Source organism: Electrophorus electricus, unplaced genomic scaffold (assembly GCF_041902795.1).
Source record: "Electrophorus electricus isolate QZ-2024a unplaced genomic scaffold, ASM4190279v1 Scaffold79, whole genome shotgun sequence".
NCBI classification, from domain to species: domain Eukaryota; kingdom Metazoa; phylum Chordata; class Actinopteri; order Gymnotiformes; family Gymnotidae; genus Electrophorus; species Electrophorus electricus.
The window spans coordinates 194793-220424 of record NW_027658796.1 but is presented as its reverse complement, the minus strand read 5'-3'; the positions used below and the strand labels follow the sequence as shown (position 1 = coordinate 220424).

Below are 25632 nucleotides of genomic sequence, written 5' to 3'. Positions count from 1 at the left end.
TGAGATAAGCTTTATAAATGATGTGTTGAGATGGACTTCATAAATGAAGTGTTGATGAGATGAAATTTATAAGTGATGTGCTGAGTTGAGCTTTATAAATGATGTGCTGATGAATTGAGATTTATGAATGATCTGTTGAGATGCGTTTAATAAATAATGTGTTGATGAGATTTGCTTTATAAATGATGTCTTGATGAGATGACCTTAATAAATGATATGTTGATGAGATAATCTTAATAAATGTGCTGAGATGAGCTTTATAAATGATTTGTTGATGAGATGTGCTTTATAAATGATCTGTTGATGAGATGACCTTAATGAATGATGTGTTGATGAGATAAGCTTCATAAATATGCTTATGAGATGAGCTTTATAAATGATATGTTGATGAGATATGCTTTATAAATGATCTGTTGATGAGATGACCTTAATGAATGATGTGTTGATGAGATAAGCTTCATAAATGTGCTTATGAGATGAGCTTTATAAATGATGTGTTGAGATGGGCTTTATAAATGAAGTGTTGATAAGATGAAATTTATAAGTGATGGGCTGAGTTGAGCTTTATAAATGATGTGCTGATGAATTGCGCTTTATAAATGATGTGTTGAGCTGAGCTTAATAAATAATGTGTTGATGAGATGTGCTTTATAAATGATGTGTTGATGAAATGTGCTTTATAAATGATGTGTTGATGAAATGAGCTTTATAAATGATGTGTTCAGATGAGTTTAATAAATGATGTGATAATTAAATGAGGTTAATAAATGATGTGTTGATATGAACTATATAAATGATGTGTTGAGATGAGTTTTATAAATGATGTGCTGATGAAATGAGCTTAATAAATGATGTGTTGAGATGGGCTTTATAAATAAAGTGTTGATGAAATGAAATTTATAAGTGATGTGCTGATGAATTGAGCTTTATAAATGATGTGTTGAGATGAGCTTAATAAATAATGTGTTGATAAGATGTGCTTTATAAATGAGCTGTTGATGAGATGAGATTTATAAATGATGTGTTTATGAGATGAACGTAATAAATGATGTGATAATGTGATGTGCTTTATAAATGGTGTGTTGATGAAATGAGCTTTATTAATGATGTGTTCAAATGAGCTTTATAAATGACGTTTTGAGATGACCTTTATAAATGATGTGTTGAGATAAGCTTAATAAATGTGCTTATGATATGAGCTTTATAAATGATGTGTTGAGATGGTCTTTATAAATGAACTGTTGATGACATGAAATTTATAAATGATGTGTTGAGCTGAGCTTAATAAATAATGTGTTGATGAGATGTGCTTTATAAATGATGTGTTGATGAAATGTGCTTTATAAATGATGTGTTGATGAAATGAGCTTTATAAATGATGTGTTCAGATGAGTTTAATAAATGTGCTGATGAGATGAGCTTTCTAAATGGTGTTGAGGAGATGTACTTTATAAATGATGCGTTGATGAGATGAACTTTATAAATGATGTGTTCAGATGAGTTTAATAAATGATGTGATAATGAAATGAGGTTAATAAATGATGTTGATGATATAAACTTTATAAATGATGTGTTGAGATGAGTTTTATAAATGATGTGCTGATGAGATAAGCTTAATAAATGTCCTTATGAGATAAGCTTTCTAAATGATGTGTTGAGATGGACTTCATAAATGAAGTGTTGATGAGATGAAATTTATAAGTGATGTGCTGAGTTGAGCTTTATAAATGATGTGCTGATGAATGTGTTGATGAGATGACCTTAATGAATGATATGTTGATGAGATAATCTTAATAAATGTGCTGAGATGAGCTTTATAAATGAAGTGTTGATCAGATGATCTTACTAAATGATTTGTTGATGAGATGTGCATTATAAATGATGTGTTGATGAAATGAACTTTATAAATATCTTCAGATCAGCTTAATAAATGATGTGCTAATGAAATGGGGTTAATAAATGATGTGTTGATGAGATGACCTTAATGAAAAATGTGTTGATGAGATGAGCTTAATAAATGTCCTTATGAGATAAGCTTTATAAATGATGTGTTGAGATGGACTTCATAAATGAAGTGTTGATGAGATGAAATTTATAAGTGATCTGCTGAGTTGAGCTTTATAAATGATGTGCTGATGAATTGAGATTTATGAATGATCTGTTGAGATGCGTTTAATAAATAATGTGTTGATGAGATTTGCTTTATAAATGATCTGTTGATGAGATGAGCTTTATAAATGATGTGTTTATGAGATGTCCTTTATAAATGATGTGTTGATGAGATGACCTTAATGAATGATGTGTTGATGAGATAAGCTTCATAAATGTGCTTATGAGATGAGCTTTATAAATGATGTGTTGAGATGGGCTTTATAAATGAAGTGTTGATGAGATTAAATTTATAAGTGATGAAATGAGCTTTATAAATGATGTGTTCAGATGAGCTTTATAAATCATGTGCTAATGAAATGAGCTTAATAAATGATGTGTTGAGGAGATGATCTTTATAAAGGATGTGTTGATGAGATGACCTTTATAAATGATGTGTTGAGATGAACTTAATAAATGATGTTTTGCTGAGATGAGCTTTATAAATGATGTGTTGATCAGATGATCTTTCTAAATTATTTGTTGATGAGATGAGCTTAATAAATGTGCTTATGAGATGAACTTTATAAATGATGTGTTGAGATGAGCTTTATAAATCTTTTGAGTTGAGCTTTATAAATGATGTGTTGATGAGATGATCTTTATAAATGTGTTGATGAAATGAGCTTAGTAAATGATGTATTGATTAGATGAGCTTTATAAATGATGTGTTGAGATAAGCTTTATAAATGTGTTGAGATGAGCTTTATAAATTATTTGTTTTTGAAATTATCTTTATAAATGATCTGTTGAGATTACCTTTATAAATGATGTGTTAATAAGTTGAGCTTTATAAATGATTTGTTGAGATGAGCCTTATAAATGATGTTTTACTGAGATGAGCTTTATAAATGATGTGTTGAGATGAGCTTTATAAATGATGTGTTGAGATGAGCTTTATAAATGAGGTTTTACTGAGATGAGCTTTATAAATTATGTGTTGATCAGATGATCTTATTAAATTACGTTTTGATGAGATGAGCTTTATACATGATTTGTTGATGAAATGAGCTTTATAAATGTGTTGATGAGATGAGCGTTATAAATGATATCCTAATGAAATGAGTTTACTAAATGATGTGTTGATGAGAGGAGCTTTATAAATGTGTTGAGATGAGCTTTATATATGATGTGTTGATCAGATAAGCTTCATAAAGTCTTTCTTGAGTGCCTCATTTAAGGCCCGCACAGAGCACACATTTCACGCAATAGCTAGAAATGACGATCTGATTGAGTGTTTCTTATTGGCTGAACCGTTGGCCGGGTGATGAACAGTCTGCTGGGTAGTCTAGTGTGATAGGGTGTCGCGCGATGTGAAATTTAGTGTTATTGATTTCGAGCTATATGTTTTATGTAGGTAAAAACATCACACTTCTGATAAGATAGTAAGAGTATGTCAACTGATGAGCTGGTCACTGTAGCAGACCAGCTAAACTATCAAAAAATAAACTTGAACAAAAACCTAGCTTATGCTGTGAACTAGTAGCACACTCTGAATGTGATTTAAAACTTCTTATTAAATGAAGTCGTGTAAAACCTATTTGAGTCAAATGGGATTTTATCGGTGTTCTTTAAGGCTGCGTTCTATACAACCTAGAAATGATAAATAAGCCAGAATGTGGAGCGTCAACAGTTACTGTTGGTCTCTGTGGAGCCCATCCCCTCTCAATTTAAAACAGTGTTTATTTTTCCTGTGACTACAGCTTTTGAGTGTTGAGGGCCTTTCTGATTTTGTGCTATCGAAAGTAACTGGTGACAGAATGGCACAGGTTATGTGGACTTGCTTACTTTATAATAGCGAGGAGTTGATCTCACATCCACTATTAAAGTTATTCATTCAAATTTTTAAAGCCCCCTTTACTTAGAGTGCTGTGAGGAGAGTGTGTGTTTTAAGCAAGTTATGTCCAATATGGTGTATGTTCATAGAAGGCAAACACTTCCACATCCAGGTGTACAGTCAATATTGAATCTTGTTTCGTGGGTTGAGCATTTTGGGAATTAAAATAAATAAATAAATAACTAGCACGTTGTAAAGTAGCTTCAGCGCTGTCAATTTCAATAGGCTACCTAAATCCTATTAGCTGCATCAGCTGGACCTCTTGCAGTTCGTGTACCGCTCCAACCACTCTACAGATGATGCCATCTCTACCACACTTCATCTCGCACTCACACATCTGGATAAAAAGGGCACCCATGTAAGAATGCTGTTCATAGACTTCAGTTCAGCATTCAACACCATTGTTCCTCAGCATCTGATTGGAAAGTTGAGCTTACTGGGCTTGAACACCTCCCTCTGCAACTGGATCCTGGATTTCTTGACTGATAGACCTCAGTCAGTCCGGATCAGGAGTGGCACTTCCAACACCACCACACTGAGTACTGGTGCTCCCTAGGGCAGCGTACTCAGCCCTCTGCTGTTCGAATCACTTCATCAAGTTCGCTGATGACACGACCGTGGTGGGTCTCATCAACAAAGACAACGAGTCAGCATACAGAGAGGAGGTGCGAGAACTGCTGAGCTGGTGTAAGGTCAACAACCTGTATCTGAATGTTGACAAGACAAAAGAAATGGTTGTTGACTTCAGGAGAGCAAGGCGAGATCACTCCCCGCTTGCCATCAATGGCTCCTCAGTGGAGATCGTCAAGAACATCAAGTTCCTTGGTGTTCACATAGCGGAGAACCTCACCTGGACCCTGAACACCAGTTCCATCACCAAGAGAGCCCAGCAACGTCTTTACTTCCTTCGGAAGCTGAGGGAAGCCCATCTCCCATCACCCATCCTCACTACCTTCAGCAGAGGTACTGTAGAGAGCATCCTGAGCAGCTGCATCATTACCTGGTTTGGGAACTGCACCGCCTTTGAGCGCAAGACCCTCCAGAGAATAGTGAGAACAGCTGAGAAGATCATTGGGGTCTCTCTTCCCTTCATCAAGAACATCGACATAACACGCTGCATCCGGAAAGCCACCACCATTGTGAAAGACTCCACACACCCCTCACATGAACTGTTCACCCTTTTGCCATCTGGAAGAAGGTACCACAGCATCCAGTCCTGCACCTCCAGACTGTGCAACAGCTTCTTCCCAGAAGCCATTAGACTCTGGAACTCTGGCTAACTAATTCCAATTCAGATTCCAAAATTGGCACTTTTATACATGCTTATACACAGTCTCACACACACACACATCGAGCATACTTTCAGGCAGTGATTTTGGTTGAGCATGGCCAGCAAGGTCAAAAAGCAGAGATGCGATTATGATATTCTACAGCCTCACGCTCCTTTCCACTTGGTGGCGCCAATGAAACATCTATTCAAACTCTAATAATAACTTGCACAAGAAGAAGTTTGATGAACATGGCCACTTCCATCTGTAGGACGTTGAAATTATTTCATGAGACGACATGGCACAATTTAAAGGTTTGGAACAAAACAAAAAAACTTTAAAAAAAAAAAGTTTACTAGTGTGTCAGTAGTATTAATATACAATGCTGTTTGACTGACTAAGCAAGAAAATGGATTATGGGCTGAGAAGCGCGATTTTGTTTACCATTCTCGAAATGGTAGTCTAAGGTAGCCAGATGGCTAACTTAACTAGCTGGTTAGTTCCTTTGCTTTTAAGTTTGGAATTGATCGCCTTTGTATTTGATGTTGCTTCAGCATGTTGTGGTTCCGATCCGAACGAAGAAACGCTTCTTCATTCCTCCCCCTGTGAATGTGAAAAGCAAGACCCAAGCAGAGCAGATGGCGAAGGCGCGCGCATCCGGTGTGGTCATCCCGCAGGAGTACATGGAGAGAGCCATCAACATTTCATGCACAGGTACGCCGACGCCAGGTTATAGTTGACCAGACTCTATTAACTGATCTGTTACTCAAAAGCTTGCATTTGTCCCCTCGTCAGCTGCGCTTGTTTGCTACCTCAGCTGTAACCCCTAAAAGGAGGGAGTAGTGGACAGAGATATGATACAGCATACACCATTTAAAACCAAAACCTAGTTGGCTGGTTAACAAAGCTGACTGTTTAATCTAGAGATCTGTAATAGGTTAATTAATGTTTTACTCACCAAATGTGACGTACTTGCAGCATTTATGCCTGGCGTAGTATACAGAAGACTTTCTGTCCTTCAGAATTAAAGGATGTGCTGACCACTGATGAACTCAAGTTGTTTCCCCTCTTGGTATTTTCACATTGTAGAAAACATCCTGACTAGCATTTTGAGCATGCTGCGAGGTACAGGGTGATCTGTTAAACGAATGAAATACAAAGTTTTTGCTTTGACTAACACAACTAATGCATTAAAATAATATTGATCAGTGGAAAAGTAACTACCAGTTCACTCCAGAATCATGACACAGGTGTCTGTCCAGGCATTTTGCAAGATGGAGATAGGGAGCTGAAAAACTGGACTAAAATCGAACATCTGGCCAGCCTACTCAGTTTCCTTGTGATGTTCAGTATAGCAGTTGTTCTTTAGTTGTCCATTTTTAATGTTCACAACTTATTAAAAGTGGCGTGTGCTCTGCCTCTTATGCTCATATTGTTCAACCTTTTTTCTGCTTCACATTTATAGCTGGGATCTTTGATCCGTACATACCTCCTGAGGGTGATGCTCGCCTCTCCTCTTTATCTAAAGAGGGTTTGATGCAGCGCACAAAGCAGATACAACAGACTGCTGCCTCCCAAGTAGCGTAAGAATAAACGAAGGCTCTCGTTCTCTCTCATATATATATATATATATATATATATATATATATATATATATATATATATATATATATATATATATATATATATATATATATACACACACACACACACACACACACACACACACACACACACACACACTGCCTGGCCAAAAAAAAAGTCATCACTTGGATTTAACTAAGCAAATAGGTAAGAGTCTCCCATTGGATAATTACTGCATGGGTGATTGTTTCAGCTGGCAACAAGTTACTTAACTGATGCAGTGAGTAGCTTCTTGTTTGTTAAACAACCATGTCAAAAGACATCCTGTGGTTGTGGAAAAGATGTTAATCTGTTTTAGAAGGGTCAAATTATTGGCATGCATCAAGCAGAGAAAACATCTGAAATTGCTGAAATTACTAAAATCAGGTTAAAAACTGACCAATGATTTATTATAAAGGTTAGCTGACTACCTGAATATACTGAATGACCAGGTTATTCCATCAATGGATTTTTTTCTTCCCTGATGGCACCGGCTTATTCCAAGATGACAATGCCAGAACTCATTGGGCTCAAATTGTGAAAGAGTGGTTCAGGGAGCATGAGACATCATTTTCCCACATGGCTTGGCCACCACAGAGTCCAGACCTGAACCCCATTGAGAATCTTTGAGATGTGCTGGAGAAGACTTTGCGCAGTGGTCCAAATCTCCCATCATCAATACAAGATCCTGGGGAAAAATTAATGCAACTCTGGACAGAAATAAATGTTGACATTGCAGAAGGTTGTGCAAATGATGCCGCAGCAAATGCATGCCGTAATCAAAGCTAAAAGCGGTTCAAGGAAATAGTAGAGTGTGTGAGCTTTTTTTTTGGCCAGAAATATTAAAAAATTGTAGTAAAGTACACAGTGTTTCCAGAGAGAATTTTGTTTCAGATTAAATATATAAAGGTTATGTGTATCTTGTACCTGCATTACACTCTAAATATAAGGGGTTTATTTTTGTAGGATACGTAAAATAAAGGAACATGACTCAGAGTTTTCTACGAAGGAGTTTGCTGTGCGAGCTCAGGAAATCTTCATTGAGGCCCATATGGCGCTGACTCAGTAAGGAATGTTTTCTATTCTTGATTGTGACATAAACCCAATATGAATATATTAATGAACTTCATATTTAAGAGATTTGTCTCCAATGTAATGGGGTGGCAATATGGACCTTTATTTGGCACCATTACTGTACGTTTGGCATCCAATGAGTTTGACGTTTTAAATGTCTATGTAGATAACATTTCTTATGAACTGTGTGGGCGCAATGCCAGAAGGCTCAACTAGTACATGTGACCAGTCTAAAGGGCAATGTCTACCATCTTGTTTACCATTTACTGAGCGCAGTCACTTCCTGTTTGCGTTTTCCTTATGGAGTTACAATGTTGACTTGTTGTTCTTTTTTCCCTCCCACTCAGTGTAATTTAACTTCTTTAACTTTTTATATATATATATATTTTAATTATTATTATTATTATAGAGCAGTTCTTATCACAGTTAACTTTGGATAACAATGTCCTTTTCCCACTGTCTCCTTTTTAAGGTTCAACAAGGAGAAACTCCATTCTTTGGTGACGGAAAGGTGCTACCCTGTATGTAAACCATGTAATTAAACTTTTAGAATATAGAAATTTTAGAGCACTTCCCAAATGTGAACAAGTTGGACATAATTACACATTTCCATAAAGAAAAAAGTGATTTATTTTCTATCATATTGGTGTGATTTAAGAGCTGGGGGCCATTTGTCAGTCATGTTCAGCAGGTAACAGAGCTGCTCCCTGTTGTAGGAGATGGTTCGAGGGAACCGCTACAAAACCTTGCACTGGCGCTTCATTGAGTCCTTGGAGCCACCACGGATTGTCCATGCTAGGTGCCCTGACATGATAAGCAAAGGCAATCTGTATGGCCAGGTGACGATCCGCATGCACTCCAGACAGGTGAGGGGCATATGGTAACAGCAGGGTTTGTGTGTGTTACCGCCAGTTGTCTACTGTTCGGCTGTGGTTGGAGCCGATGGTGCTTCATTTTTAAAATTTATCAAGCTTTTTTTCCCCCCCGTAGACATTGGCGATTTATGACCGGTTTGGCCGCTTGATGCTGGGAGACGAGGAGGAACCGAGAGATGTCCTGGAGTATCTAGTAATGGAGAGGCACCTGGTCAACCCGTATGGCTGCTGGAGGCTACATGGCAAGATTGTCCCGGCCTGGGCACCCTCTAAAGGCCCTGTCATTAAGGTTTGTGGGTTTGGTGGTTCTCTCTAATCAACACAAGATAAGAGCCAGCAATATAATATTGGCTACATTATTGGCCTGTATATTGTTTACTGAGCACTATTTCTTATGGATTACCTTACATTTTTGAAACATATTATTCAACAATTCTAGGCACTGTCTAATTTTCCAGTTTTCGTTTGTTACCTCCTTTAATATGTTTCTCTCCATTATCAGATTCTTAACTTCTATTCCTGTTTTTTTGCCTTTAGACTGTTATGCTCCCAGGCCCCCTGCTTAAACCAGGAGAGGAGTTTGAGAGTCTCAATTATGAAGTGCCCAAGCCAAAGCCAGTGCAGTGGTATAAGTAGCCCAGAAGGTGGCGCCTCCAACCACATTGTACAGACTATCGACTTTTGACATGACTGGTTTCCCTGAATAAATATTAAATTTAACATACCTTTCAGTGTTCATCACTAGAACGATAAAATTGTCACTATGCAGTTGTTCAGAATATCTCCAGAGAATTTTACTTAAACATGTCCATTAAACTATTGCTTGTTCCCTTGTATGTTTAAAGGAATTAATAGTGACTTTTTTTTGCCTGTTCTTAAACTGTTGGTGACTTTAAAGTCATACAAACTACATTGTACATCATTTCATTTAATTGAATGAAAATGCTACCACAATCCTGTACATTTTGTTCAAAATTATAGAACTACAGAACAAAGAGCTGATGCCAATTCACTCTTTTACAACAAATTAATAGAGCATTTCATATTTTTTAACCTAACATTCTCCTAATTTAATCAATTACTTCCACCCACTAACTAGGTCACTACTTCTGGCAGATTAACGACCAGCCTGGGAGGATAACACGTGCTTCCTCATAGGACATCTGAATGCACAGAGAGGAGAGCATCATTTATAATCTATGAAGATGGCAAGCAATGTTTGCAGTAATAATAATAATAATAATAATAATAATAATAATAATAATATTATTAATGTTAGCAATACACATAGCAAAAGACATCGCAATGTAATGTTTTACAATTCTAGTCCTAACCCTAATCCTGTGGCATAAGCGGTGTATCCTTCAAGGCCTTTGGTCACTGAATTCTCTGTATATCATGTGTATGCTCTATATGCAGAGTTTATTAGGCTAACCCCTGCATACTCCATATGACAACAATACAAATTTGTCTCTTGCTCACAGACATGGCACATCGGTGGACTGTAAATTAAGAGTGACCATATTGTTTACTGTTGTATGATCAAGTTAATGAAACAATTTAAGTTCATAGATTTTGAACCTTCTAGGTCTGCAGGAGCTGAACTTCTCCAATAATATGACATTTGGCTTTGTTGGACAAGCTCATGAGGAATATCCATAACCTAGTGTACCTTTCCTATCTGGTATGCATGTGTATCCCCTCTGTGGAAGCTTCTCATCATCCCTCAGTTCCTCTTAGCACTGATATGTCCTTAATTACAGTGGATTGTTTTCTGGGTCATAGGCAGAATAATACAGTACTGCAGAGTTGAAGAAGCATCGGGTAGAGTATTTGGAAGAACACTGGATTCCCAGCCACTAATGGATGAGGCAGTGTTGGGATTTGTACTTGCTAAATTAAACTTATAACCTGACACACCAAACTACAGATGTGGATGATCCAGGATGTTGGTATAGTCTATCAGAGCATAAAAAGAAGAATACCAGCATATGTTCAGAGGATAAAGGGTACTTATAAACCCTAAACACATGGCTATTATCCAGTTTAAAAGTACTTAAAATCCTGCAAATCTATGACTAAAATATGTTATAAAATTCCTAGGGGACAATCTTAAGGAGAGGTGATGCATATAAGATTTTCCTGTATCAGTGTTGCAAAAAGAAAAGTCTAGAGGAAATGTTTCAGAGGATATCACCCTATCTGTAGAACATGGGGGCGGGGGCTGTCACCATTAACGATGATGCAACTGCCAGGTGGGCGATTTCTGAAGTGTACACAAGCATCTTCGCTGCTCAGCTCCAATCAAAAGCTCAGTGGATGGCATTTCATCTTACATGAGCAACTGCAACAAGTTTAGAGTTTTTCGAGGAGGAAAGTGGGATAGTGCTTACCGACCATTACCTGCATTATGCGCACAGAATAGTGACATTAGTTTCTGGTGATGTATATGAGTCGACATAAGTACACCAAAAATAAAGCAGTCTATGTAGCAAAAGGGCCATGGTTTGTATATGGTTCACTCAGTATACATGTAAATACCCTTACATTAAACCCCATAGTCATTAAACAATTCTGATGTGCCAGAGTACAGAGCAAAACCCACCAAAGTATGTCACTGACTAATTATTTACACAACTCATTGTTTTCAATGTGGATTTTTTGACATAAGGCACACTTTCAATCCATTTTCTTCCTTTTTTGCTAAGCCTTGAATTTAAATGTGCATGCACACTTGACCTAAAACCATTTTCTGAAATTGGCCAATCCAAACACTTGAACATTGCAAAGTAAGAGCACAAAGGATCATACGATTAAACTGATGATACAGAAAAAAACTAACTCAGCAACCCCCTAGTAATATGAACATGTGACTTCTCAAAGCAAACACTATTTTTTGAAACATTGATGACAGGAGTTCAGACATTCTCAATAAATAGTGAACCAATGAATGAGAAAACTGACAGTTTTAAATGAGTTAATGATATGAAGTCTACTTGAAAATTGTTTATATTGTTTTATATAACATTGTTTATATTTTACTTCTTTGTATAAAATACATTGCTGTTCATTAATATATTACATATCAAATGTAATGTAAAGATACTTTACAAATTCAGTAGTTTCTAGCTAACATTGCAATGCAATGTTCCCCACATATACAGTACTGCCACATCAAGTGATGCAAGTATGGTTATTAAAACTATTTCAGAAGAAATTTCAGGATATGTCACAACAATGACCTAAATATACTCAGCATGAAAACATGAAGAATAAAGATTCTCCTCCAGTGACTTTCCCCTCCCTCTTATACCAGCAAGATAAAATGTATTCTTATTAAAAGATACTCTGCAAATGGTTCTCTTACATTTTTTTATCTTTTAATTGGTATCTCCTTCTTTACAGCACTCTCTGATTTCAAGGTTATAGAAATGTGTGACTGGCAAGTAAGTAGACTGCACTCTCATACAAACACAAAGATGCACAAAACAATATCAAGTTCAAAGAGGGATTGAGAGTAGTCTTGTGAGATATACACCTAGCTGGGGAGATCAGTCTATCACAACGACGTGTCAGCCCTGGCAAGATTGAACACTTTATTGCCATACAACACATTCTGCATGATGAGCAGAAAATGGAGGACATTTATTATAGTAGTCTCCTATAGTTGTCATTTCCTTAGTCGCCACTTTTAAATTGTCTCAATTACATCAGTAATATAACTCATGGCCAGATTTGTTAGAACTCAGTCTCGGAAACAAGAGCACAGTGCTAAGTTAAGTAGCTCAGCGCTTATAAATCAGGTGGGAAGACAAAGGCCTCTGCAGCTGTTTCTGCATCACCTTCTTCCTCCTCTGGTATTGTTTCCTCCCAGGTGAAAATATCAGCGTTATCATGCATTGTCATGGTTACCTGTGACTCCCCTTCCATTTCCCATGGACACAGTGCATCACATCGAGTAAGAGGTCGGTTAATCCTTGACCCCTGTGCTCTGACGCCTGCAGACAGTGTCACGTCTCTTTCCTTCATCTCAGTGTCTGGTTTAACAGTACTGTCCTCTGATTTTACTGGTGTTTCGGATTTAGTTTCCTGAGGACAAATTGTTTGATGTAGTTGGGACTTTCCTGAGTCCTTTGGTTCTAAAGGACAAATGTCTGCTTGAGGGCTGTTTTCACTTTGAGCTGGATTTGGTGACTCTTCAGTTTCCCAGGGACAAATATCAGTGAAAACACTCTCTTGTTTCATCATTTGCTTTTCTAGCTCACTTGTCTCCCATGGACATACATTATCACGATGAATTCCTTGTTTTTGGAATGATTTTGCTGGTTTTTCTGTTTCCAGCTCACTAACTTCCCAAGGACAGACTTCGGTATCAACAGTCTCTTGTTTTTTGACTGGATAGCTAGTTTCCCAAGAGCATGCTTCTGCACAAATAGCCACTTGTACGTTGACTGTCTCATTAGTTTCGCTAGGACAAACATTTGCATGTACACTTTCTTCCTTTGGGATTGACTTCTCCCCTTCCTTAGTTTTGGCAGCACCCCCTTCTTTGGAACTCTCAGAATCTATTGCTTCCCACTGACACACATGTGCTTTCTTAGATGTGGACCCCTGTGAAGTTAAACCCACAGTTAGTTGCTTTAGGTTGGGGGCTGCTGCTTTTGACTCCAAACAACAGACCTCCATGACAGTGGATGATAATTCAGGGAAATCCCATGGACAAGCTTCTGTCAGCTGTTTTGTCAGTGGATGAGTTTTTGCTTTAGTTTTCTCAACAGCTCCTCTTGGTTGTTCTTTAACATCAGATTGTGTTGTTTCTTCTGATTCCCATGGGCATACAGCAGAACGAATGCTTTCCTGATCTTGAATAGTTCTCATATTGGATTGGGTATCTTTTGATTCCCATGAATATGCTTCTGTGGTTCTGGTGAGTTGCTGAGATGATCGCTGTTTTGCAATAGTTGTGCTTGATAAATCAGTGCTCTGAGTTGTTTCTTGGTCTTTTTCTATTGTGTCCTCTGATTCGCATGGACACAAGTCAACACGAATGATCACTTGATGTTTCTGTGGTTGACATGGTTCCCATGGAGTCTCTAGTGGAGCACCATGTCCTTTTGTGTCTTGGTTCCTTGGTTGAGCATTAGCATATATAATTCTCTCACATGACTTGGCAGAATCTTGTTTAAACTGAGAGGTGATGGTACCTGGTGCATCCCAAGGACAAACTTCAGCACTTCCACTGCTCTGAAGTTCAGGTGCTTGACCAATCTGTAATAGGTCCCTCTTCTCTGTTGACATTTGTGCTTGTGTTCTCTCTGCTTCCCAAGGACAAACAGAAGCTCGTGTACTCTTGACTGGTAACTGACCTGGTTCCTCCACTTCCCAGGGGCAAATATCAGCAATGCTTTGCTGATGTACTGGAGCCTGCTTGGGAACATCCCATGGACATATTTCTGCTGTTGGAACAGCCAGTGAAGCTTTAATTTGGTGTACAGTATTGTAGCTGTCACTATTGGTACTTACAGACAGCCTTTGCACACCACTGCTCTGCCACTGTATTATATTTTCACTGGCATTTTGTTTTTTGACTTCCATTACTATCTCCTCTGATTCCCATGGGCAGACATATGGTGGAGCAGTGCTTTTAGGGCTCTTGACTGGGGATTCTGATGATGCATGGCTCACTGCAGTTTGTTTCACAAGGCAAGGTTTCATGTCAACAGTGGTCATGGCTCGTCTTGGTGTTTGTGGTGTCTTCCTTCCTAAACCTACAGCACTGCCTGGAGAAAGTTTCATGGATGTCGTTCGGGCTTGGGATCCTTTTCCAACTACTAAGCCCTTTGCTACAAGGAGACCTTGGGTAGCTGAACGAAAAGAAAAACCACTGAAGTCCTTAGGCTTGGCAAAGCCACGTGGTGATCCTGGAGCACTAGAGGAGACTGGAAGTTGTCGTTTTGAAGATTCAACATCTGAATCTATCCCATGTCCTCCCTCTCCCACAGAAGGAGGGGAAGGGGGAGGCAGATGTTCCCAGGGGCAGACATAGAGTTGTGTGGGAGATGGTGTAGGTTCAGAAGCTGGGTGCTCATGCTTAGAGAGGGAATAAGTGACATGTTTTTGGTTTGAGAGGTTTTTGCCAACTGACTGCTCCTCTTCAACTTCCCAAGGGCAGACCTCAGACTTGTCAAATGACAGACAGAGCAAAGCATTTGAGGTCTGCTCCTTTATCGAGCCCTGTGGTCGCTGAACCTTGGGCTTTTCTGGGCTTGTTGGGCCAGCAAGAGATGGGATCTCCATGGTTCTAGGAGGAGAAAAAACATAATGATCTCTGTGCTTTTCTATGAAACTACGTGACTTCTGGATCCGAAGAGACCCAGGTTGTAGAAAGTTATTGTCCACTGCTAGGTTGTGAGCACTGGCTGACTTGCAAACCAGAGGCGTTGTGTCCATGGATTCAGCCTCAGAGACATGTGACCTCTTGTCTATGTTGCTTCTCAGTGAGGAGTTCATCAATGATGCATCCCTTTCTGAACCACGCTCAAAAGCACAGTGGGACTTCCGCCTCTTTGGTGTGGCCTCGTTCCTCATACTGACTCTGTTGCTTTCAGGTGTTGCTATGAACGATCCAGACCACTTTCTCATTCCTCCACTCCCTGAAGTGTCCTTGTCTTCATGACTGCACTGTCTGCTCAAGCTCTCTGGAATCTCAGCTATGCGCCTGATGATGGATCGTCCCAGTGTGAGGCGGGAGCTGCGCTTCTTTTGCAGGTGCGGATTGTTGTTTGTCAGTGCCTTGTTCTTTTGAACTTCCAGCTGAGCATAAAGTTTTTTCAGCTCATCCTGGTGCGGAGAGAGAGGGGGGATTCAGTTACATTTCGTGGGAGAATAGGAATGGTGTTATTAATCAGAACATTATGCACAACAGAATTTAAGTGCAAGGAGAGAGAGGAAGTTGTATAATAGTTATGGTACAATTGAATTAAAGTACTTACATTTCTGATCCAATGTCCTTCCATATTTTAATAAGATTAGTTGACATTGATTTATTAGGAAATGTTTAGGTATAGCCTTTATTAATGGTTAGCTTAATGTTAATGGGGAGAAACACTACGTTTTTTGTCTGGATCTGTACTTTTTACTGGACTGCTGAGTGGCATTTTGCTCACTGAGTGACTGAAGCCATTTGTTGGATCAAATTGTTATCATCCGTGTTTGTTGTCATCCATGCAGAAGCTAGCTGGGTATCTCAGCAGTATGTAAGATACGTTTAGAAGATAGATATCTTGTTGCCTTGGTATCTTGGTTTATTATTATTACTAATCTAGATAATGACACATTCTGCTTTGCCCCATATGAAAGCAAGGATTTTTGCTGTGCAAGACATGCAAACATGAGTCACAAACTAACAGGCATTTTTATATCTGTAAGATATACAAGATGTCTGGCATATGCATAAAAATGCTGTGCGCCTGATGGCATTCCTGCAAAATTAGGCTTGCCTAGTAGTCTTGTTATCTATTATTAGTAATAATTATAATTTGGTGCACTTCCTCTTGGCCTGCAGTGTAATGCAGATATCATACAGTGACTGCACTAACCCTTCAGAGGGTACATGGGAGGTGGTAGTATGATGATAAGTACACAGACGAGTTTACCCGGATGTCGTCAGGGTCCAGGCTGCAGGCAGACATAAAGCTGTTGTTGAGGAATGAGCTTGAACGCCGCAGGTCCACTTCATCCTCATACACCTCGGCGATCTCCTCTTTCCGAGGTCGAGACATGTAGAGGAACTGTAATAGATATTAGTGGATCTTTATTTTAAACCAAGTATCCTAATCCATCATACAAACTGGTCTTTTGGTGTCTGGCACAAACATATAAGTAAAATGTCCCTTAGGCAATGGTGATGTACCTTAGGAATGAACAGCAGGCTGAGTGTTACAGTGATTGTGACGTGTGTATGTGTGAAGAAGAGCAAGAGTGTCCAATCAGGATGCAGAAATGGCCGCATGAACCTGAGAGCGGGAATAATGAGTGACATATTGAAATCGGGGTGCCATATTTGCTCGTTGTTTGGAGCAAGCAAATGTGCATGACCCTAAGCCCCTACCTGAGAATGTGAAACATGGCAGAGAGGAGCAGCTCGTTCTGAACGGCCATGCCCATGTATCGAGGCTCATGGTAGGCAGATGGCACAGTCTTCACTGCCTTGTAGAGGGAGCTCCCCCAGCACAAGAACAGCAACTCTGCTAAAAGTCGCAGAAATGCATAGTAGTCAATTTGACATGCAGCAATGATTTGATGTGCTATTTTGCTAGTGGGCTACTTCAGGCCTTGAACTGTTGTTTTGCTGCTCATTTATCTAATGATAAAAAATATTTTTAAATACCACTGACAATCCACTGGATTACTAGAACAATTTATTGCTTATCTATTCAATCCCTTGATGGGTCATAAATTCTCTCAGGGAAAAAAAAAAGATACTCTGGCTGACCTGTTATATGCTCACTGTTATTTATCAATAAATGTATCAATGTTATTTATAAGTAGATCTCACACACCCACAGTCATCATATAATCCCACCGGTCCAAGTAACACACTGTGAAGCCCTGGCCATCGGAGGTGGTGGCTGTAATCAGCAGAGAGATGTTGCGGTCCTGGTTCTGTAGGACCCCCGCAGTCCAAGCGCACAAGAACCAGCTCACGGTGAGAACCATCACCCCCAGAAGCTTCAGAACACAGGTGTTGGACATGTAGGGCACTCTCTGAGCAGTGCGTGAGAGGAACACCTTCAGCACTCTGACAACATTGATGATGGCAGTCAGAAACATGCTTGTTAAACATCGGCATACTGCAGACTGAGAAGATATTATAAAAGTTGAGTTTTTTTAATTTTACAAGACACATTTTGCCACACTCAGCTGCTTCCTGTCTACACCTAAGAAAAGTAAGATTCTAACTTAAAATCTAACAAAATAACAAGAAACTAATTTTTTACAACAAAACCAACAACAACAACAAAAAAAGCAATAGCAAAAATGTTAAGAAATGTGATGTCTGTTTGGGATGTTTTGATATATTAATGGTTAAAGCTACTGAAATTGTAGTAAAGCTCTTGTTAAGTCTGCCAATGAAAAACTCCAGGATGTTCTGCTGCCATTTTCATGAGCAAAATCTGGTGGTGGGTGGACACTGTCTGAGGACTGTTAGTGAGATGGTTGGAGTGGTTGGTGATTATCAGATTAGTAAAGATTAAAGGCAGCAGGATTTGTACACACCGGTACATTTTCAGTATCACAGTGCCATAAACGATGGCAAAGCCAAGTAAACGGACCCAGCGCAGTAGGATGCAGCGAAACGTGTTGGGTTTGAAATACAAGATGAAGACCTACAGAGACAAAATGTAAATTTACATTTTAACCAAATAATGATTTGATTATTTAATTTAAATGACTAGCTTTCCAGTCACAGAATAAACCTAGGACTAGGATAAGACCAATGTGTCACTGGATTAGCAAAGTTCCATACCTTGCCCTACTAGTAATACTGTCCCTTACATGGAAAAAAAAAACCATTTTTTAAAAGTAATTGAATCCATAAACAGCTGCAGGGGAACATTTTAAACATAATTTAATTAAGTGACAGTGGTCAATATGGTTTATGTACATAATTTAAAAGCATTTTGGATCATTAAAAATGTTTCAGAATTTGGTGCCTGATGTCAAAATTCTCAATGTATATTACAGGTGATTGAGGAGGTGGGCTGTCTCCAATGACCTTATACAATAATCTTATACAATGTTAAATCCATCCTTGCCCCAAACCTGCTTGAAAAATCCATTATAATATAATTACAAAACCAGTGATATAACCTAGAATTAAGGTTTTAATCTCATACTCACAGGGAAGTAAAGGAGGAGAGACCCAAACAGAATCATCTCCAACAGCAAGAGACCTGATGCTCGGATTCGCTGCCACACAGAGGTGGACCAATCAGTGGTAAGGAGAGAAGAAATAAGGGGAAGGACACACGAATTAATGCACTAAATGACAAGGACATGTTTATATGTAATTAAAAACACATAATTGAAGAGGAATTGCTTATTACTGTATTTTATAACATTGCTATTTTATTTGGGATTCACAAACTAATATGGTGATACATTTCAGCACTTCTAAAATACATTGCTCTCTCTCTGCAAAAATGTCTTTATCTGTTAATGGTCGCATGAATGCATTAAAACAGCTTAGCTGCTTGGAGTATATGGGGCTGTGTGATGTAGATAAAAGAATGTTGTAGATGTAGATATGAAAACAGTGTAATGGCAGTGAGCTTTGCCTGGCTAAGATTATATTACACAAGCTCTCTGATATATACACTGGAATGTAGAAGTAATGAAGGCATTTTTCCCAAGGTTATGAAATGCCATGTATTGCTTTCTGTAGGTAGATTAGGAAAAAGGCAAACATTACTCTGGTAGTGCTGAAGATCTATAGCCACAACATTTGTGTAATGCTGAGCTTTTTATGATCAAGACTAAACAATGAAGCAATAAAGAAGAAACTCTGGCTTCATATCATAGTGTTCATCTCATGAATTTCCAAATACAACAATGTGCTGGATACAGTAGGTTTTATTACAGTCCATGTTACAAGCCTTCTCCTCAGTTGAAAGCAAAAACTTATCCTGTTGTACTAAGCTCTTCCCAAGAGTCCTCACCCTGCTCCTGCGACACTGGTATGCCTTCAGCATGAGCACTAGCGCTAGGACCATGAAGAACCCCTGCATGGAGAGGAGCCCTGCCCTCAACAGCCAGTCCTCCTGCACCCAGCAGGGGGAGCCATCCTTGCACTTCTGACAGCCCGGCCAGCAGGGCAGGCACACAGGCATCTTAGGGTAGCAAACTTGGCTTCTGTTCACACCTGCCAACGTTGTTTCACCATACAGTTTAACAGAGGTTAAGGCCAGACTGAGAATGGCAGTGATAACAGTGGCACTATTAGTTATGTGTCAAGTGTATTAAGGCTTGGGTTGAAGCACAAATAATACACATAAAGGACCTATATAAATCCATTTCATATAATCAGAAAGAAACATTTCAGTAAGTTCACTGTATATTTTAACTGCTGTCTAACAAGGATGTTAGATGTGATCCTGCATATTATACAGATGGCCTTACCCTGGTCCTGGGAGTCTGGTGGTGGACTGTAGTATCCCTCTTTACATCTGCAGCAGTACTGGCCCAGTCGAAAGCCCTGCCTGGGAACTACCTCACACTGGGGAGTTAGGGTTTGGGGAGTGAGGAGGGGGTTAGCAGGCAGGTCGAGGATAATCAAGTGTTAAATGCAATTTAAGACTTTTGTCAGATGAATTTGTTTGACTCCAATAATTAATTATTGATGATATCTTTGAACAGGAGAAAATGAATGTATTAACGGCTTTCAGATCAATGGCTGACTGTCTCCATAGCCTCAGTGTATGTTGAGCAGTTTGAGAATTCATGATTGAAAGTGTAATCCTGGAAAGTAGTGCTCAAAGCCAGTATACTAGTTTTGCACATGGAGCCCTTTGTGTGTGTGTGTGTCTGTGCGTGTGTGTGTGTGTGTGTGTGTGTGTGTGTGTGCGCATGTGCATGCACAAATGAGTGAGTGTGTCTATGTGAATGTGTGTGTTTCTGTCTCTGTGTGTGTATGAATGTGAACTCTTTCATCAATTACATGACACTCTTGTTGGCTAGTCGGCTGGCCCACTTATCAGAAAAGCTGTAAATTAATCTAACTTAAAATGTAAATGGATGGGTAATGCCTGCTGAAAGAGTTTTTTCACTCTCTCTCTCTCTCTCTCTCTCTCTCTCTCTCTCTCTCTCTCTCTCTCTCTCTCTCTCTCTCTCTCTCTCTTCTCTCTCATTTTCCGAACACATCAACCTCCCAACAGTCATGGCCCATTAATAATACAATTTGGGCTTAACTACTATTCTCTAATAGAAACTACCATTATCTTATCTTCAATAACATTTCATTGCCAGCCAGGATAGCTGAATACATGTTCTCCCTGTGAGCAGGGCTGTAGTGAAACAATTATGCAGGGACCTTTTTTGCTCCAGTCTTGTCTTCAGTGAGTGTTGTGCATGCTCAGGTGAGTGTGGACCATGCTAAGGTGAGTGTGGACCATGCTCAGGTGAGTGTGGACCATGCTAAGGTGAGTGTGGACCATGCTCAGGTGAGTATGGACCATGCTCAGGTGAGTGTGGACCATGCTCAGGTGAGTGTGGACCATGCTCAGGTGAGTGTGGACCAGCCAGTCCCAGCCAGCTTTCTAGATAATTTTGCTGTTTCCTGCTTTCTATAATTCTTCCTTGTTTTCTGTGAGAACACATTTGCAACACATCACCTTGCTCTAATTGATTTATTGTGATATTTCATCCCCATTAAGCTTTGCTTGCATTGACATTCCTTGGTCTTTGTGTTGCTATAGTTGCCATGTCAAGTGTTATTACAAATCTCATGTATTGCATACCTGATGGTATTTTTATACAGGGGTTCTTGAGTAAACGCAAGTACGTGTTCTTGTTAATGCATGCATGTGTTATACATGCATGCATTTTTAGAAATCCAGCCTGTGTTTTGAAAAATGGCCAGAATAATACACAAAGAACCCATAACTGTAAAACAATAAACAAATGGGCTCTTTAAAAAATTGTGTCAGAAACAGAACGATTTGAAAACACTAGAAAAAAATAAATCAATTCCTCCACTGAAGTGCTAGAGTCCAGCACAGATTGGTGATTTTGCTGCTGTAACAGAACTACTAAACTTGAGATATAACTTGAATCATGTGTGTTTGAGCAGGGGAAGCTCTGCTGGATGCTGGCTCTCTGGGACCATGGCATGGCCTGAACTAGGTCCCAGGAAACAAGGAAACAAGGCTAGTTCACAAGCAGGACACGATAAGATGGCATTGACAAAAGGGACTGGGTCAGATGTACAAAGACTGTAATAAGAGCAACAGAACGCGAGCTATCACTGGCATAGGAACGCGTCCAGATCCGTGTTTATATGGAACAAATACAATAATAACACATCATCTAATGGTGCAATGTTTTTTAATTGAATCCAGGAGCTCTTTCTTGAAGAGCTTTTCCTGATATCTCATTGTGTTGTTCTAGGCTATGCCTGTCTGAGACTTATATAACTACACCCTGCTAGGAAGGACCAGAAAGAATTTGCTTTTCGTTTGTTTGCTTGTTTTTTTTTTCTGATGGATGAGCAGTGTGTGGGACAAAAGAATGTAAGCATCACTGGATTAGCACTCTAATCTCCCAGATCATCCCTGCACCATCCAGCACAAGAATCTTTAAATAGGAGGTCTGGAAAAATGAGAGAGAATGACAGCAGACAGCAGAGGAGTGGAAGAAAACTAGATTAAGAGAGTAAAAGAGCACATGATGAAAGAGACAGAAAGAGGTGTCACAGGGAGAAATGTGTTATAAAGAGTGGGAGACAGAGAGATAGAGTCAAAAACACGAAGCAAGAGAGTGTCATGCACAAGGTAAAATGGCAGGTGAGAAGGTACTTTCTGGTTAGAAAACCTTTACAAAGGACTTCACAAATCAAACTGAAATGAGTCTTTTCCTCATGAGCACACAATGTTAATGGTGTGAAATCTTAGAAGTGTTGTCATTATATTCTACAACAGTCTTTGAGGTCTTGTTTTGCAACAAAAACACTGTGTACTGTATTAGTTGCCAATTTAGACAGAATTGTATGGGTTCACTCAGGGATTTCTGAACAACACAGTGATAACTGTAATGTTTGTATGTGTTTGTAATGTTGTATATTAATAATGTTTTTTTTTTAATCATTTCTTAGATATTCATGCTACACAATGACTGCATATTTGAATGACAATATTCACATAATGCCTTAAGGTGTTATAAGGTTTTAAAAACAAAATCTAAAATTTAAACTAAAACACAAAAAGGTAAATCAGAGTTTTATATATATATATATGTATATATATTTAAAAAATATATATTTTCCCCCATTTTGCTATAGGCTCACTTTCATAAGATTTTGTATTCACCTCCATGCTGGTGCGGTTGCACTGATGTGTGTCAGCAAACCAGACATTTCCACTGGTACACTGGTCCACATTAAAGCCCTGGATGTTCACATCCATACGGATCACACCCCTGCCAACAGAACGAAAAACAGACCCCCACATGTCAGAGAGAGAAGCCACAACAAAACGCTCAAGAGACCCAGTGCTGACTATGTGACACCCCATAAATACAGACTCTATTGCTTGGTTTTTATTTTTAAGATATATAAGCAATATGATAAAATTTTAAGATAGATAACTACACAACATACTGTTCCAAAGCATAGCTAGGGCAAGTAGTCTTTAGCACCTGAAAGCTAGCATTCATTGGAAAACAATACTGAAATCAAAATAATGAAGTATAATAAGACTGAGAGAGACGGTGACTAACCTGAACTCTGGGCTGAGGTCTGGCTTTAGCCCATAAAAGGGTACAGAAAGAGTCAGAAGCCACCCAGGCAAGAAATGACCATCCTCACACTCCAAGAAAGGGGCCTCACCCCACTGCACTCCACTACTATTGATCACATAACTATCTCCATAGGCCCATTTTGGTGTGTCCAGGGTGCTGAGGTCATTGAGCAGGACCCGTTTAGACAGGCCAGGGAAGGGTGGGTTCCTGGACTTGAGCGAGGTGAACCAGCTGCTCTCAGGGGGATGGAGTGTGAGGTCCTGCAGGTAGGTGTCCTGTGAGAGACCTCTGGATGCGCGGAGCACCAGGTGAGGCTGAGTGGCTGTGGGGTCAGCATCAAAGGTCAGTAGAGCATGCTGAACCAGGCCGGGCTCGTCGCCCTCCAACATGGCCCGGACCAAGGCATGGTACCACTCGATGTCCTCCTCCACACTGGTCTCGCGCAGCTCGCTGGCCTGGAAGATGAGATTGAGGAAATTAGCTGTGCTGGTCAGGGACACAACAGCCTGATGCAGGAAAGGCTGCAGGTCTGGTGGGAGGGCACCACGCTGGCCGGTCAACCAGAAAGGCTGGCCACAGGTAGAGGAAGACAGGACGGAGGCGTCACCACTGTAGAGGTAAAGCTCGACCACGGACATGTTATCCTCTGCCTCTACAACTACCCGAGAACTGAGGCCTGCCGTGGGGGGCGGCACGCTGCGGGAGAGCTCCCCCACTCCGACAGAACTCAAGCTGGAGGGTGTGGGAGTTGGCTCCTGGGTGGAGAAGTCCCCGGGGTAGGAGGTGGCGCTGAGCAGAGCCAAAAGCAACGAGGGCAGGAGGAGCAGTGGCAGCAATGTGAAAGGAGAAGCCATCTTCATAAAGTTCCACATCGCACCGCTCCTATCCCAGAGCTTCCTCTAAAGCTCCTGGAAGAACACCATCCAGATGGGTGCTGAGGGAGCTGTAATTGCTTGCCTTTCTCTGGTCTCTTTTTTCCTGGGATTACTGTCCTCTACTGCCTTTCCCCAGATATACAATTGCAAAGGATGCAGCAGGTGTCCAAGGTGATGGGTGGTATGGTGGGGAGGGTGGAAGCACACCCTTTAACTCTTACACACTTGCACACTCTGCCTCGCAGTCAACTATGTAAATCAGGATGAGAGGCACTGCTGATAAGCAACTGTCCCTGTGCGCTGCCGTGACAATCAGTTGGTTTCCCAGGACGACAAGCTCAGCGTGACTCTCAGAGACTGCTACTTCAAGCCAGCAGAAGATTACGCAGAGGTGGCTCCCAATACTCTGGTACTGCCATGACAACAGGGGTGCTGAGGATGAGGTGTGAGCCAAGAGCGGGTGTAGGGGGCAGCCGGAGAGCAGCCCAGTGGCGGAGACTGGGGAGGTGGAGCACAGAGAAGTGTGGAGTCTTCCCCTCTCTCACTCCCACGGCTGTTCCGTGCACCGTGCTGTGTTTGGTCTGCAGCTCCACCGCTCTCTCTCCCTCGCTCAAGCTCTGTCTCTCTCATGAGCACCCCTCCCTCACTCACCCTCAATCATTTTCTTTCCCTCTCTCAGATATGACCACCTCTGTGAAAGACACTCAAACTTATGGGGGTGATGAGAATGACACATCTGTTGTTGTGAGTTGTTGTTGTGTGTTTGTTTGTTTGTGTATTTGTGTGTATGCATGTGTGACAGAGACAGAGATAGGGTAGAGCATGGTGGATGAGTGGATAGGAAGGTAATCCTCTCTATTTGGGCATGCACCAAAATCTCAGCACTCTATGGATTAACCCGGCATTCAGAGAATGAGCGGTCTCTTATGGTCTTTGTCATTGTGTGTGTGTGTGTGTGTGTGTGTTTGTGTGTGTGTGTGTGTGTGTGTGTGTGTGTGTGTGTGTGTGTGTGTGAGAGAGAGAGAGAGAGAGAGAGAGAGAGAGAGAGAGAGAGAGAGAGGGAGAGAGAGAAAGAAAGAAAGATAGAAAGAAAGAAAGAAAGAAAGAAAGAAAGAAAGAAAGAAAGAAAGAAAGAAAGAAAGAAAGAAAGAAAGAAAGAGAGAAAGTATATCTTCTTCTCCCTGCAGAACAGCCAGCAAGTCCAGCAGTCATATTGGGTGATGCAGGCAAATTCTTGTTTTGGTGCCATGGCAACAGGGTTCTGAAAATTCAAAATAATTCCTGTGAGCTCCCACTCCCACCCAAGACTGCAGAGGATGTACCAGTGACATGTGGGTATATATTTTATATATATATATATATATATATATATAGAGAGAGAGAGAGAGAGAGAGAGAGAGAGAGAGAGAGAGAGAGAG

General features: G+C 40.1%; 2 protein-coding genes across 3 annotated transcripts; one reads left to right on the top strand and one right to left on the bottom strand.

Annotated features, from left to right (window-relative positions):
* Positions 1-5484: 5484 nt before the first annotated feature.
* LOC145656567 (large ribosomal subunit protein mL45-like) lies at positions 5485-9661 on the top strand. Its single transcript, XM_081709734.1, has 8 exons — positions 5485-5567; positions 5808-5967; positions 6719-6836; positions 7843-7941; positions 8423-8471; positions 8667-8816; positions 8941-9114; positions 9363-9661. Exons 1-8 carry the CDS (start codon positions 5499-5501, stop codon positions 9459-9461), a joined length of 918 nt encoding a protein of 305 aa, XP_081565860.1. The 5' UTR covers positions 5485-5498; the 3' UTR covers positions 9462-9661.
* Positions 9662-10344: 683 nt separating this feature from the next.
* On the bottom strand, positions 10345-25123 carry LOC145656566 (metabotropic glycine receptor-like). Of its 2 annotated transcripts, XM_081709729.1 has the most exons (11): positions 23319-25123; positions 22910-23018; positions 20007-20103; positions 19547-19749; positions 18729-18797; positions 18105-18214; positions 17387-17625; positions 16936-17074; positions 16738-16840; positions 16481-16615; positions 10345-15665 (listed from the first exon to the last, which is right to left on the bottom strand). In XM_081709729.1, exons 1-11 carry the CDS (start codon positions 24209-24211, stop codon positions 12618-12620), a joined length of 5145 nt encoding a protein of 1714 aa, XP_081565855.1. In that variant the 5' UTR covers positions 24212-25123; the 3' UTR covers positions 10345-12617. The 2 variants fall into 2 exon arrangements, with proteins under 2 accessions (XP_081565855.1, XP_081565856.1); XM_081709730.1 differs by lacking the exon at positions 19547-19749 and having other exon boundaries at positions 17387-17591.
* Between the last annotated feature and the right edge of the window lie 509 nt (positions 25124-25632).